General features: G+C 41.8%; 1 protein-coding gene across 4 annotated transcripts in view; it reads left to right on the plus strand.

The window, feature by feature from the left end:
• The first annotated feature begins 610 nt into the window (after nt 1-610).
• AFF1 (ALF transcription elongation factor 1) overlaps nt 611-13,803 on the plus strand; it is a 178,905-nt gene continuing 165,712 nt past the window's right edge. For 3 of the 4 annotated variants that reach the window (XM_063108745.1, XM_063108748.1, XM_063108749.1), the window contains exons 1-2: nt 611-866; nt 13,699-13,772. In XM_063108745.1, the coding sequence (XP_062964815.1) occupies nt 13,735-13,772 (38 nt within the window). In that variant the 5' untranslated portion in view covers nt 611-866; nt 13,699-13,734. The remainder of the gene's footprint in view (nt 867-13,698; nt 13,773-13,803) is intronic. The other variant, XM_063108746.1, reaches the window with a different exon arrangement.

Here is a 13,803-nt window from a genome sequence, read left to right on the forward strand (position 1 = left end):
GGCTGGTGGACAGCAAAAACCTGGAGGCTGGATTCAGGAGACCTGGTTTTCCATGCCACTCTAGCTTGTGACATTCAGCACAGTACATATTTTTCAGCGCTTCGGTTTCATTATTTGGAAAATGGGAGCAATATATTTCTTTTATAAGGTTATTGTGAAGATGAAACGGGCCTGTGTGTGAAGAGCTCTTTATACACTGTAAAATGCTCCCCAGATGTTGGGTATTATCTCCTTCAATGGGCGCAGAATGTGTTTAAATTGTATAGGAGACTGCAAAAAGCCTCCTTGACACTTTTAGTCAGAACTTGACCCTGAGCTTAATCTCGCTGTAAAGCGAAAGGGTTCTTGTGCCCCACAGCAGCCCGGGGCAGGGTCACCCACGAGGCTGCTGCGGTCACTGCAGTATTCCATCCTGAACAGCTACTCCCCCACGAGCCTCCCACCCGTCTCCCCGGGAGGGCTGCGACGTTCCCCGCCATTTGGGTGGCGCCAGCTGGAGCGAGTTGACCCGGGCGGAGCAGGGTACCTTGGCTCGCAGTGAGGTGGGGCGTGGCCTCCTGCGGGGCGTGGCCTCCCGCGGAGGGCGTGGCCTCAGTCTCCGGCGTCCGGGGCGGCCGGCGCGACGAGCCAGCGAGCCAGCGAGCCAGCGAGCCGACCAGCGCGCGCGGCCCCTGCGCACTCGGCCTCCGCCTCCGCGCGTCGCGGCCGGAGCTGCAATCTCGCTTCCCCGGCTCGGGTGCCGAGCTCCGCTCCAGCCGCCGCTGAGCCCTAGGCTGACGTGCGCCCTTTCCCCACCGCAACAGGTCAGGGAAGGGCGGAGGTGACGAGAGCGCACGACCGGGACTGGAGGACGAAGGGTCTGGAAGGTAAGCGTCCCCTTCCCGCCCCCCGGGCTGGGGTCCGCCTGCCCCAGGCGCCGCAGCCGCTGACTTCTCGGAAACCCAGGCCCTCCCCGCCTCGCTGCCGGCTTCCCAGCACGCTGACTCAAGTTGCTGGCGTTCCCACTTTTCCGGTGGGAATCTTCGGGGAGAACGGGCGACGGCGGCTCAGAGGTCGCACCGCCCTACTTGCAAATTCGCGGCAGGTGGCGTCTAGAAAAACAGGGGACGGGGAAACCGGAAGAGACCGAGCCTGCTCCCCCACCCCCCTAAAATACATTTGCCCGTGCGCCCCGCGTCTTGCGGAAAGATGTCCCGTTGTTGGAACCTGGTCCCTGAGTTGCGTAATAGAAAAGTCCCACAAGTTTCTGGGGGGAGGGGGTGAAAGCGGGGATGTTCTCTCCTCCACGAAAGCCCCCCCATGCGTCTAGTAGAGAGAGGGGAGTGGGTCCAGTCCCATCTGCTTGTGACGGAGGGGAGGCGTGTGCGGTGGCCCGCAGCCTCGAGAGAGCGAGAGGGAAGTTGGAGGCACCTTCGGAGACTCGCTCCTTAGGCAGAGAGAGACGGCGTCTTCAGAACACGGCAGTGGTTAATTTCTCTTGAAAATATTCTATTTCCTCGGGTGTGTCTGATCCTCTGTGACTGTCTCACTGCGAGCCCTCCGACGGTGCGGGCGCCGGAGTCGGCGAATTAGAGGGGAGACGAATTGCAGATTGTATGGATCATACGTTACCTTAGTGTAATGGCAGTTATATTAATGAGGCTGCAAGGGACCTTCGAGCGTCTTGATACTTTCGTACGAGGTTTGGCTTCCAGGAATTTCTCCACCACCATCACCGCCGTATTGTTATGCAGATCGTTCCAGGAAGACCCTTGGCTTTGGAGGTGGAGATGTGTCCTAATCTTCCAGGAACCCGTCTCTGTTGGGAGAAAGACCAGTGATTTGATTTGTTTTGTTTTGTTTTAAAGGGTGGAGTGGGATAATTTTAACCCGGTTGGTGCACGTTGGGGGGTATGACGTACCACTGAGGAGCCAGACAGATTTAAAAGCTTCAATGAACAACCATAAATTAAGATGAAGACCCAGTGTTCCCCGGAGCAGTTGCAAAGTGAGAAGAGCTCAGTAATTGAAGCACGGAAACATCAGGCGAAGGAGTATGAGAGGTGCGGGGAGTTTTGCTTGTGTAAGATCGTCTCATAGCAAGGTCATGCAGAGAGCGTAAAAGGTGGATGGCGATGGGATAGTTCTCCTAGACTGGCGTGGTGTCAGGCTCTGCGAAAGGGTAGAAGGCACGAAAAAGAAAAAGACTTTTGGCCTCGAGAGTCTAGTTCTCTGAGAATTCTTAAGAACACCTAGGCATGGCCCTGTTTCTATGTTTACTTCCTCTGTCTAATGTATTTCCTTAGCTTTGCCTTTCATCTTTAGTGGAAAGGATTCCTTGAGTGGATGTTCTGGAAATAGATTCACAGGAGAATTCAAAGTTCTGGATGGTTCGCCTGCCTTAATTTAAAGGTGCCAATGTTGGAAAGTATTGTATTTGAAGGTAAATATGCAGAAAATAAATGGAGAGAAATAAAGAATAATTGACCTAAGGGAAACTAGGAGAGAAAGCAAGAAAATAGATAAGTAGTAATTAAAATTAGGAACTCATTGGAATTTAGCTATTTTTCAGGAAAGAATGAACCAAGGAAAGGATTTGGGACAGACTTGGTCAATTCGAGACAAAGAGGACTTGAAGAGTGAGACTTTGGGGAAAAATGGGTTTAAATATTGGGGACTGTTTTCATTTTTCAAATATAGCTTTCAGGGATGACGAGGCTGGGGATGTGGGAACTTGAGGTATGTTGCTGTGAATTCTTTGCTTTTCAGCTGCAGGAAGAAAATGAACTGCTACATATTAGAGTTGATATGTCTTATTCACCGTAGCAATTGATTTTTGTATTGTCTTTGGTGTTAGTAATTTGCCGAAATCTTCAAAGTTGCAAAAATACTGTTTTGAAGAACCACAATGTGTTAAATTAGAATACACAGGTCATCCAGAGGTTGAGAATTTATGGCAAAATAAATTCCAGGTCATTTTAAACATTGCTTTCGCCTACAAGTTGCAGAACAGAACGTGCATGCGTTTTTTTTGTCAGTTTCATTATGGGGTAATAAGACTTTATCAAAACTGGTTATCTCTCCTGTTTCCTATCTGGTTTAACCAACTTTTGCAAAGAGTTGGTTGAGCTAAAAGTTACTGTTTTTTTTTTTTTTTTTTTTTTTTTACTTAGATACTTAATTGAATTTTGGATTAAATTTGACAATTAAGGTACATACATGAGTTGCATCTTTATCCGGCATGCCTACAAGTTACTGTAGCCATGTGATTGTTCAGTTGAAGTTACATATTGCCTTGGGAGTTGAAAAGATGGTTGAAAAAATTAAGCTTAGAAAAGGCAAACTTGTTTTCAATATTTTTCGAAAAGCAGGTGTGTTTTATACTCAACTCTACTTTGTGCTCTTTCATCCAAAAATTTGCATAATCCCCTATGAATTTAGTTGCCTGTTAAAATCCCAAATCCTGAGATGGCCTTCTCCGTTACCTTTTTAAAAGATAGAGCTAATTTACATATAAATATTTGGGTCAGTATAAGACATAGACAGAGGACAATATATACCCTGAAGATGTCTCTTTCAAGGTATGGCAACATAGCTGGGATTTTCTCCTTACTATTAAAGCCTTACATTGAAAGCTGTCCGTGAAACTGAATTCATTTACTGCATTAAGAATGTCTGTTGAAGCTAAAAGCCTAAAGTCACCCTATTTCAAGGCTCTAGACTGTTAACTAATTTTGCAGGAGATTGAGAAAGTATATTACAGTACAAATTAAAGAACTGCATTTACCATAAATATATAAAGTTTTGTAAATGAATGGCATTTTCCACATTAAATTATAAATTCAACAATGGTTTGTTTTCCCAAATGATTTTTTTTTTGTTTAAGATGACCAGTAAGGGGATCTTAACCCTTGACTTGGTGTTGTCAGCACCGTGCTCACCCAGTGAGCTAACCAGCCATCCCTATATGGGATCCAAACCTGTGGCCTTGGTGTTATCAGCACCACACTCTCCCGAGTGAGCCACGGGCCGGCCCCCCCAAATGATATTTAATTGGCAATGGCTTTCTACTAGTCTTTTTTACACACAGTAGGAGCTTATTTAATATTGCTGACTTGAATCTCAGATTTTACTAAAAATAGGCCACATAAACCTGATAATCCATTTACTGAAATTCTACCACAGTGTAAAAGTGAATATGAAATGTGTGATTGTTTGTAGGTACACATCCTTTATTCCTGATGCACTGTTACATGTGCACAACAGATTGTTGTAGACTTGATACCACGAGGCTTCAAGGCCATCAGGGTTGCTAACAGGAGTTTCTGTCTTATGCTTTAGGACAGAACTCCTTGAGTAGTATTCTCCAGGGGAAGAAAATCAGCTGATTTTCTTAAATTATCTGGCCCATTTTAAACATGATTAAGGATTTCTCATTAGAGTGACTTTTTCCTATTAAAAGACTGAGATTATTGTGACAAGTAGAGCTTGAAGGGATCAATTACATCATTAATTTAATATCTCATATTCATTCCTAATATCTCAATAGTATTGAGCATCTTCTATGTGCTAGGCAGTACTTTAAGCATTGGAGAAATTGTGCTAACACCATGATCAAGAAAGAGAAAAGACCTGTGCAGGTGAAGCTTACATTCACATAGCACTTCACTGTTTACTAACGGCTTTTCCATGATGTATCATTTAAGTCTAATTGCAACTCTGAAGTTGGAGTTGATTTTCCTTTTTATAATCAGGAAATTGAAAAAAAAAAGGAAAAAAATTGTAAAAAAAAGAAAAAAGAAAAGAAAAAAAGAAAATCAGGAAATTGAGTTGAAGAATTTAAGTGACTTGACTCTGACTCAAAGCCTGGTGCCCTTTCTACTGTGCTACACTCTGTTGGCTATGTTGATATGTGGTTTCCTGTTTTTCAAGAATTACAGCTTGACTCGAAAATATAAATAGTGTTTCTCCTTGGGTAAGTAATTCTTTCTGATTATTATTATGGGAATAAAAAAGCAAGTATTTTCATTTAGCATTCTGGATATATATTCATGCCTCTAAAGGAAAATATACAGACCTATGTAACAGATACATGGTGTTCATTTGCACTAGATAAGGCTCCCTACCTTCCTGAAAGTTAAATACAGGGCCTTCCAGACTGGCTCCCTTAGTGTTTGAAAACTATTATTTGATTGATAAAAGCTCATTTTATTTTATTTTATTTTTTATTTTTTTAAAAAGATGACAGGTAAGGGGATCTTAACCCTTGACTTGGTGTTGTCAGCACCACGCTCAGCCAGTGAGCAAACTGGCCATCCCTATATGGGATCCGAACCTGGGGCCTTCATGTTATCAGCACTGCACTCTCCCAAGTGAGCCACGGGCCAGCCCTATAAAAGCTCATTTTATAAGCTTTAAAGAGCATATCCCTATTTAAATCAGGATATATATACCCCTACTGTTTTCCTTAATTTTTAAAATTATATGCAAAGAAGCTACAATTTCCTTCAATCATAGATGCAGTGAAGATGTGCAGTATAGCAGTGGTTCTCAGACTTACAGTGTACATCAGAATTTCCTAGACTTGTGAAAACACAGATGTGTGTTCTCTCCCACTCCTGAGAGTTTCTGATTCAGTAGGTCTGGGTTTATGTGCAAGAATTTGCATTTGTAACGTGTTCACAGGTGATATTGATGCTGCTATTTCTGGAACCACACATTGAGAAAGCAGTATAGCAGAGAGTTTAAAAGCAAGGTTTCTGAGGCAGACAGCTTGGGTTTGAATCTTGCATATGGCACCTGCTAGCTGTCAGACCTTAGGCAAATGCTTAACTTCTTGTCAAGAACTGTGAAGGCTGAGATTTTACCTTACTTTCAAGCTAACAAGGTAATTTGCCACATTGTCATGGACTCCTGGGTTATAGAGAAATGACTTTATCACTCATTAGAATAGCAGTAGCCAGAGTATCAGTATTTTCTTCTACTGGTTTCCTAAGCCCCATTTTCCAAAGGGTGGTGTAGAGAGAGCCAGGTGACACCTGCAAACACAGTGAGCTGCATTACAGGAGAGGAATTCTGAGTTTAAGGAATCCTAACCTTTTATAATAATAAAAATGTCTGCTCTTCGCTCCAGAGGAAGACTTTATTATACCAGGTAGTAAATACGATCGCTGCTCTTGGCTCTAGAAAGTGTCACTGTTCGGCCGGCCCTGTGGCTCACTCAGGAGAGTGTGGTGCTGATAACACCAAGGCCACGGGTTCGGATCCCATATAGGGATGGCCGGTTCACTCACTGGGTGAGCGTGGTGCTGACAACACCAAGTCAAGGGTTAAGATCCCCTTACCGGTCATCTTTTAAAAAAAAAAAGAGAAAGTGTCACTGTTCACCATAGAAACATCCTTAATGATAATCTAGAACAAGGCCGTTGGTGCTTTTTTTTTTTGGAAAAGAGATGACCAGTAAGAGGATCTTAACCCTTAGCTTGGTGTTGTCAGCACCACGCTCATCAAGTGAGCTAACTGGCCATCCCTACTTAGGATCCGAACCTGCGGCCTTGGTGTTATCAGCACTGCCCTCTTCCGAGTGAGCTACGAGCCAGCCCTCAGTGGTGCTTTTATTTGTAAAACATGGGGAAATGTCACAGACCCATAGAGCATTGTTTCTGAACACTTTTCCATTTTTCAATTAAACAATGAGGTAAACAACATAGTATTTACTTCCTTACTGGGTAGTTGAGTAGATTAAAGGTATTGAGATTTGCCAGATATTTGGAGCAGAACACAGTCAGTAGTATATAAACGTTTGCCATTATTACCTCTGAAGGAAAAGATTGTCTTTTCTTTTTCTTTTTTTAATGATAGATATTGCCTTATGACATGAAATAATTGCTTTACTTTGAGTAAATTGCAAATTTTGAGTTTGTTCCATGAAATTTCTCTATAACAGGTCCAAAATCTAAAATGGGGATTATACATTGTGTGATATTTTGCCAGCCCATGGGGAATGAGGCAGAGACATTTCCTACCAATATTCATATGCTCTCCCATTTTTCTCAGCCTCTTTATAGTTACACAGAATCATGTGACTCTTTCAGTTCAGTAGGAGTAACATGTTACTTCACTCCTGAAGTGTTTGACTGGCTATTGTAAGACCTTCCAACAGCTTGAGTTTCTCCATGTGAAACAAATCTCCCCACCTTTGTCTATACCCCTGTACACCAATATGCAATGTACATAAAGAACATGAAATAAGCCTTTATTCTGTCAAGCCGCTGAGATTTGGTGGTTAATTTGCCCAAGACATAGTATACCCAAGAATATTCTCACTGTATTCCAGTGTCTATAAGGCCTGCTTACTATGGGAAGTTGATGGTCATTTACTTTAAATACAGACCCTGAGGATGTATATTTAAAAGCTGGACATGGAGCTTGTACTCCATTGAGGGGAGATCAGCAACAACTATTTACTTATTTACTTATTTATTTTGCATAAGTTAATTTTAGGTAGTGTTAAGTACCATAAAAAAATAAATAAATAAAACAGTGTGGCCAACACTATTATTTTTCTACCCAATACCCATTCCTATTTGTTCTTGTTGCTAAAAGAACCTTAATTGCTAAGAGACTACATTTGCCTAGCCTTACGTTATAGATCATATTTGTTCTCAGCCAGTGATGACAATTTGTATCCTGATTTATCTGTCTCCCTGTAGCTAAAAGAGGCCAGGCGACCTAGTTCTGATTTTTTGATAGCCAACATTTTGGGGAAGGATATTCCTTTCCTGACTGAAGGTACAGCCACACTTTCCTCCTCTCATCCTATTCCTGCCTTGAATGTGAATGAGATGTCTGGTTATGGCAACAACCTTTTTGTGCCATAAGATGGCAAGCATAAAGATGACATGCTAAATATGGCAGAGCAGAAAAAGCCAGAGTTCCTGATGCCCTTATTGAATAGCTAAAACTATACAGCAGTCCCCCCTTATCCTTGGGGGATATGTTCCAAGACCCCCAGAGTATGCCTGAAACCACAGATGGTACCAGGCCATATATGTTGTTTTTTCCTGTATATACATACCTATGATAAACTTTAATTTATAGATTAGGTGCAGTGAGAGACTAACAGCAATAGCTATTAATAAAACAGAACAGTTATAACAATACACTGTAATAAAAGTTATGTGAATGTGGTCTCTGTCTCTCAAAAAATGTGTTGTACTGTACCACCGGTAACTGAAACCATGGAAAGTGAAAACATGGATAAGAGGGGACTACAGTACTAGTAGCCACCCTCTTCTAGACTTGCTATATGAGAAGCATAAACCTCTGTTAATTTAAGCAGTTGTTACTTGCATCTAAACACATTCCTACCAATAGAATGAGTGTAATGGAACAGAGAGCAGATTGGCTGGACAGTGTGGTTGAGGACACAGCAGGGCTACATTTGCTTTGGGAATCAGGGAAGGGCTCTCTGAGAATGTATCATTGAGCTGAGAACTGAAGATGAGAGGGAACCAACAAGATGTGGGGTGTGTGCTTGTGCGTGGGATAGCACCAGAACCCCACTGAACAAGGCTTTGAAGTGGAAAAGAGATAGTGGGGGAAATTGTATTCCATTTTGGATTTCTAAGCTTGTGAGGTCCACATGGAATTGGAGAGCTAGAGGAACTGTCAGTGGTCAAGTCAGTTCGGTGTTGTGGGAGCTTATGATCTGGGTGGGGTGGTGTAGTGGGTTTAATTATGTCCCTCCAAAACTCTGAAGCTTGAGTTGTGTCCCCCAGGTTTTGTGTTTTAGGAACTTAACCCCCACTGGGACTGTAAAAAGGGTCGGAAATCCTTTTATGGTAATTGTAAGGTGGGGCCTTTGAGAGGTGATTGGATTGTAGGACCCTGCAGTAGTGAATGGATTAAAAATGGTGGTCAGGGGCGTGGTTCTGAAGGCTTTAAAAGAAGAGAGAGGAGAGTCTTTCTCTTTCTCTGCTCTCTCTTCTTCCACTGTCTTGCAGTGTGAGACCCCTGGGTCACTGTTGCCATCACCAGATGGACTTTGGACTTCCAGCCTCAGAAACTGTAAGCAATAAATTTCATTTTCTTTATAAATTACCCAGTTCCAAGTATTTTGTTATAGCAACACAAAATGGACTAATACAGGTAGAGTTTTGGAGAATCAGACTAAAACAGAGTTATGACCCATTACTCACCCCTGGCACATTGCCTGTTACCAAGAGACTGTTATTCCCAAAGGGTATGTGTGGGTAAAGGGGAAGTCAAGATGACTAGGAACTGAGCAGTCCGAGAGGCCTGTGGACAGAGTGATTTTCCTCATATTCTCCTCTGGAAACTAGGTCATGGTCCTAAACCTTGAGACCTAGCTAGCTCTGTTTGTCCAGTTGAAAGTTTCCCTAATGTGTGGAGTGTCCCACGCATGTCGTTTGGTTGGCCAAAAAATAACTAGAACAACAACTACTACTGTTTACAGAGTGTTTACCATGAGCCAGTCATTGTGCTAAAAATTTTACAATCACTTTATGTAACCCTACAACAACCCCATGAAGCCCCATATTACTGATGAGAAAGCTGAGATTTTAGAGAAAAACAGTTATTTTCTTGAGGTCATATAGCTAGTTGCAAAGCAGGCCTTTTACCAGCATGCCTTAAAGACTCCTGAGAATAGGTTTCCCAGAATGTACTAGATTTTGGAAGCATGGAAGCACTTAATGACCTAGAACAGAATATTTGGAAACATTTTCCCCCCACCCCCCGTATGTGTGTGGTGTGAGTATCTGTAAAACAAACTATCAAACTATCTACCTATCTTTCTGGACTTGGGTTGTTTTACCTGCTATTTTGGGGAGAAAGTTTGATACACACAGCATTTTAATTTGAATAAATTTAGGTTGCAGGAGGGTGGAAGGACTATAGAAGGGTCACTTAAGTAGATCTGGCAGGGTGCATTCCTGAACGAAGCATAATCTTTGTCACTTAACATAAAATTTAATGTGGCTATTGCTGACTTAGTAAGAGCTGCTATGTATTGAATGCCTTTGATATGTCAGTGTGCTAGGCATTTTAGCTAGGTGATATAATCCACTCTTTTCAGTAACTCTGTAAGATAGGGGACTGTTCTGCATTTTACAAATGGGAGCACTGAGGCTGATAGAGCTTAGCCTGCCCAAGGTAATCATACAGCTCACTTGAGCCTAGCCGCCTCCTGCTAGACAGCACTACGCTCTTTTTAAATAGGGCCATGTTGGTATTTTCCCTGCTTTCTTATTGGGAAGGTTCTTAACTGCCCTCCACCACCACCCCGCAGTTATTCTGTTTTTTTTTTTTTTTTTTTTTTCCCTGTATAATCTAGTGAAATCAATATAAAAATGTATAAAAACTTCAGGAAGATCTCCCAATTTCAGTATTTATAGGCCAGTGCCTATCCCCAACCCCTATATTGAAAGAAAAAAATTAAGCATTTTAATTTTATAAATTAACAAATACATTCATTAAAAATTATAGTGAACAGTTCATAGCATATAGAATAAAAGGTGAAAATGTCCTTTCACATCTCCTGCTCTGGCTTCATCCTCCAAATCTCTTCCCTTTCCAGAAAATTTGGTATATATTATTCCAAGTTATGTGTGTGTGTGATGTGTGGTGTTGCACATAAACTTAAAAATAAAAAATAAACATAAAAATAAAGCCTTTTCTTTTAAACAAATTGGGTCACATTGTACATTCTATTCAGGTCTTGTTTAGATAAACCTACCTGATTCTTTTTGATGTTACCTTGTATCTCATACCATAACTAATTTGACCATTTCTGTGGTGGTATGTATTAGATTCTTACCAGTTTCCTTACTACTATAAACAATACTTGCACATACCTTCTTGTATACCTGCAACTATGTTTTTAGGAGTGATTCCTTGAAGGAGAATTGCTAAACTAAAGCATATACTAAATTTCTTTCTTAGCATTGGTTTAGAGTAATAACATTTTGATTCTGACAGGCCTCCATTCTAACCTAACCTATTCCTAACCTTATCTGAGTTGCATAGTTTCTCCATACAGCTGTGTAGATCATTCATCAGCACCCTAAGCAGCAGTTTGTAGGCTGACTTTGGTCTTTCCTGTGAAACATAAATAACTGAGGTAATTTATTTTACAGGAAAGTCAATCGTCTGGTGATGCAGTCTCCCTGCCCCAACCTTTGTGGGGAAGAATCCTGCCTCCCAGCAAAGTTAGGGATTTGAGTTTCATGACAGGTCCCTGGTTGTGCCTGGGGGCTGTGCCTGGGATCAGGGCCGATTCCTCAGAGGTTGTGGTCTCTTTCATTTTGTGCTCCACCCATACACCCACCTAAGAAGCTGTGAGGTTCCTGAGTGGGGTGACCCAGGAGTTTGCTCACTTCTTCAGTCTTCTACTTATCTGTCTCTAGGACAGTTTTTCACTACAGATCTGCAGAGCTTGCTCCTCATCCTTTAAGTCTTTTCTCAAATGTTACATTCTCCCTTTGACCACCCTATATAAAATCGCAACTTGCTATCTCGATTCCTCTCTGGCACTCTATACTCTAGTTTTTCTCTGTAGGTGCTCAGAAAATAGTTGTTGGTTCTAAACACTTGAACTCAGGACCGCTCTTTCAGATTGGCATCCATCAACAGCCCAACCTGCCTCCTTCCTTACTGTTGTTCTGACTCTTCACCAAGGATCTTTAGGTGAGCAGTGTTAGGTTGCAAGCAGGTTGAGCATCTTCATTGAGAAGGACATGTGGGGGACTGCCTCTGGAGACTGTTTGGATGCTGGCTTAGTCTCTTTTGTGTTGCTATAGCAGAATACCACAGACTGGGTAATTTATAAAGAAAAGAAAATTATTTCTCACAGTTCTGGAAACTGGGAAATCCAGTATCAAGGCGCTGACATCTGGTGAGGGCCTTCTTGCTGCATCATTCCCATGGCAGAAGTTGAGAGAGAGAGAGAGAGAATGTGTGCACAAGTGAGCGCCAAATGTGCCTTTGTCAGCACCACACTCTCCCGAGTGAGCCACGGGCTGGCCCCAAATGTGCTTTGTAACAAACCCACTGTAGCTATAGTTAACCCAATCTCTCTCCTGTGACAGTGACATTAATCCATTCATGGAGCCTTATAGAACCCTTATGATCTAATCACCTCTTAAAGATTCCACCTGTCAACACTGTTGCATTGGAGATTGTTTCCAACACACGAACTTTGGAGGACACATTCAAACCATGGCAGATGCCTTTACAGAAGTGTTAATAATGCCAACACGAATACAATACTATTTTATTGATCACTTACTGTGTGCCAGCCCTGCATGTCAAGAGAGACAAAGTGAGAGTAACAAAGGGGGAGGGAGGAAGGGAAAGTGAGAGCAACAAAGAAAGGGGGTGGGGAAGGAGAAGGAGAAAAAAGAGCAATTGATGGAGAAAGGGGAGGAGATAAGTGGGGATTGAGTTGGACAATTTAGGAAACTTGCCTAGGGCCACTAGCTGCTTGGAGGAGTGACTCCAAGATGTTTGACCCTGAAAAACTTAGGGCTCTGCTAGTGTGAATTTGACTAGAATATTTGCAACATCCATGTTGCAATCTATTGGGAGAGGAGATATCATGAAAAAATGATATTCGCTAGTATGGAAACATTGTAGTTAGCAAGTCAGCAATTTCAATTTCATGGGGAGGGAGATAAAAGACTTTATCAGAAGTGAGAGCAGAGCTGTGAAGGACTATATTCAGTGTTTCAGTCTTAGCCAAATTTTGTAAGAGCCCTTTAAACATAACAGGCAAGTTAAGATGATTACAAATTTAATGTAGTGTTTCCATTTGTATTAAGTAGTTTGTCTGCACTAAGATAATTTAGTAACATACCTTTGTTTTAAGGATGTTAGTGTGTGTGGGGGGGGGAACTGAAACTATTTAAAGCAAGTTAGGATAAGTGCAGTCTATTTACAAATATATACAAGAGAGGGAAAAAGGAAACAGCTGTTGATAGTGTTAACCAGAGAGAGGTTGTTTCTGGAGATATACAAGATATTACCCAGGCTATCTGCCCAAACTGGGCAACAATTTTTTTTTCTTCAAAATCCAGTCTTGTTTGGAGAGGATTGCTCAAGATTTTTTTTTTTTTTTTTTTTTTAGGGTTAAGTACCTTTTATGAGTGGATGTAGAATCTTAAGATTGGTTGTTACCGGGACTCACTTTGTTTTAAGGGTAACATTCTTATGTGAAGATCACCCACTGATGTTCTTTCTTTTGCATACTTGACTCTTTTTTACCTTTCTTCCTTTCAGTTCTAGTGAGGATGCCAGCATGCCTCTGACCTCAGGCAAACTACTTAAAACTAAGTCTCCCTTTTCTTATCTATAAAATGGAGTATTAGTATCTACCTTGCAAAGTTATTCTAATGTTTACATGAAATATTTTTAAAAGGGCTTCACATGATGCTCAAAGTAGACATAGGAAAATGTTATTTCCTTTACTCCTTCTCATGATAAACTTGTGCTGAATTTTTTTTCTTGCTGAAACAACTTTGAGCGCAGCCTCAAAATTAAAAGTGCATTTGGTCTTTGAAATGCGCTAGTCAGTTTGTTCATGCAACTTGGAGTTGGTGAAGAACTATTCTCTAATTTAAATGAGAACTTTGAAGTCTGTCTCCAATAAGGCTTCATAGGTCATGTATACATACTTACAGGCTGCTATTTCTCTTTCAGATGAACAGTCTTGCCACTTCCCACTGACTGGCAGCAATGGCGTTTACTGGAAGGGTCAACAGCAGTGGCAACAGGTAAGTTTGGAATCTGTGATTCAAAGACATG

Source organism: Cynocephalus volans, chromosome 9 (assembly GCF_027409185.1).
Source record: "Cynocephalus volans isolate mCynVol1 chromosome 9, mCynVol1.pri, whole genome shotgun sequence".
Lineage (NCBI taxonomy): Eukaryota > Metazoa > Chordata > Mammalia > Dermoptera > Cynocephalidae > Cynocephalus > Cynocephalus volans.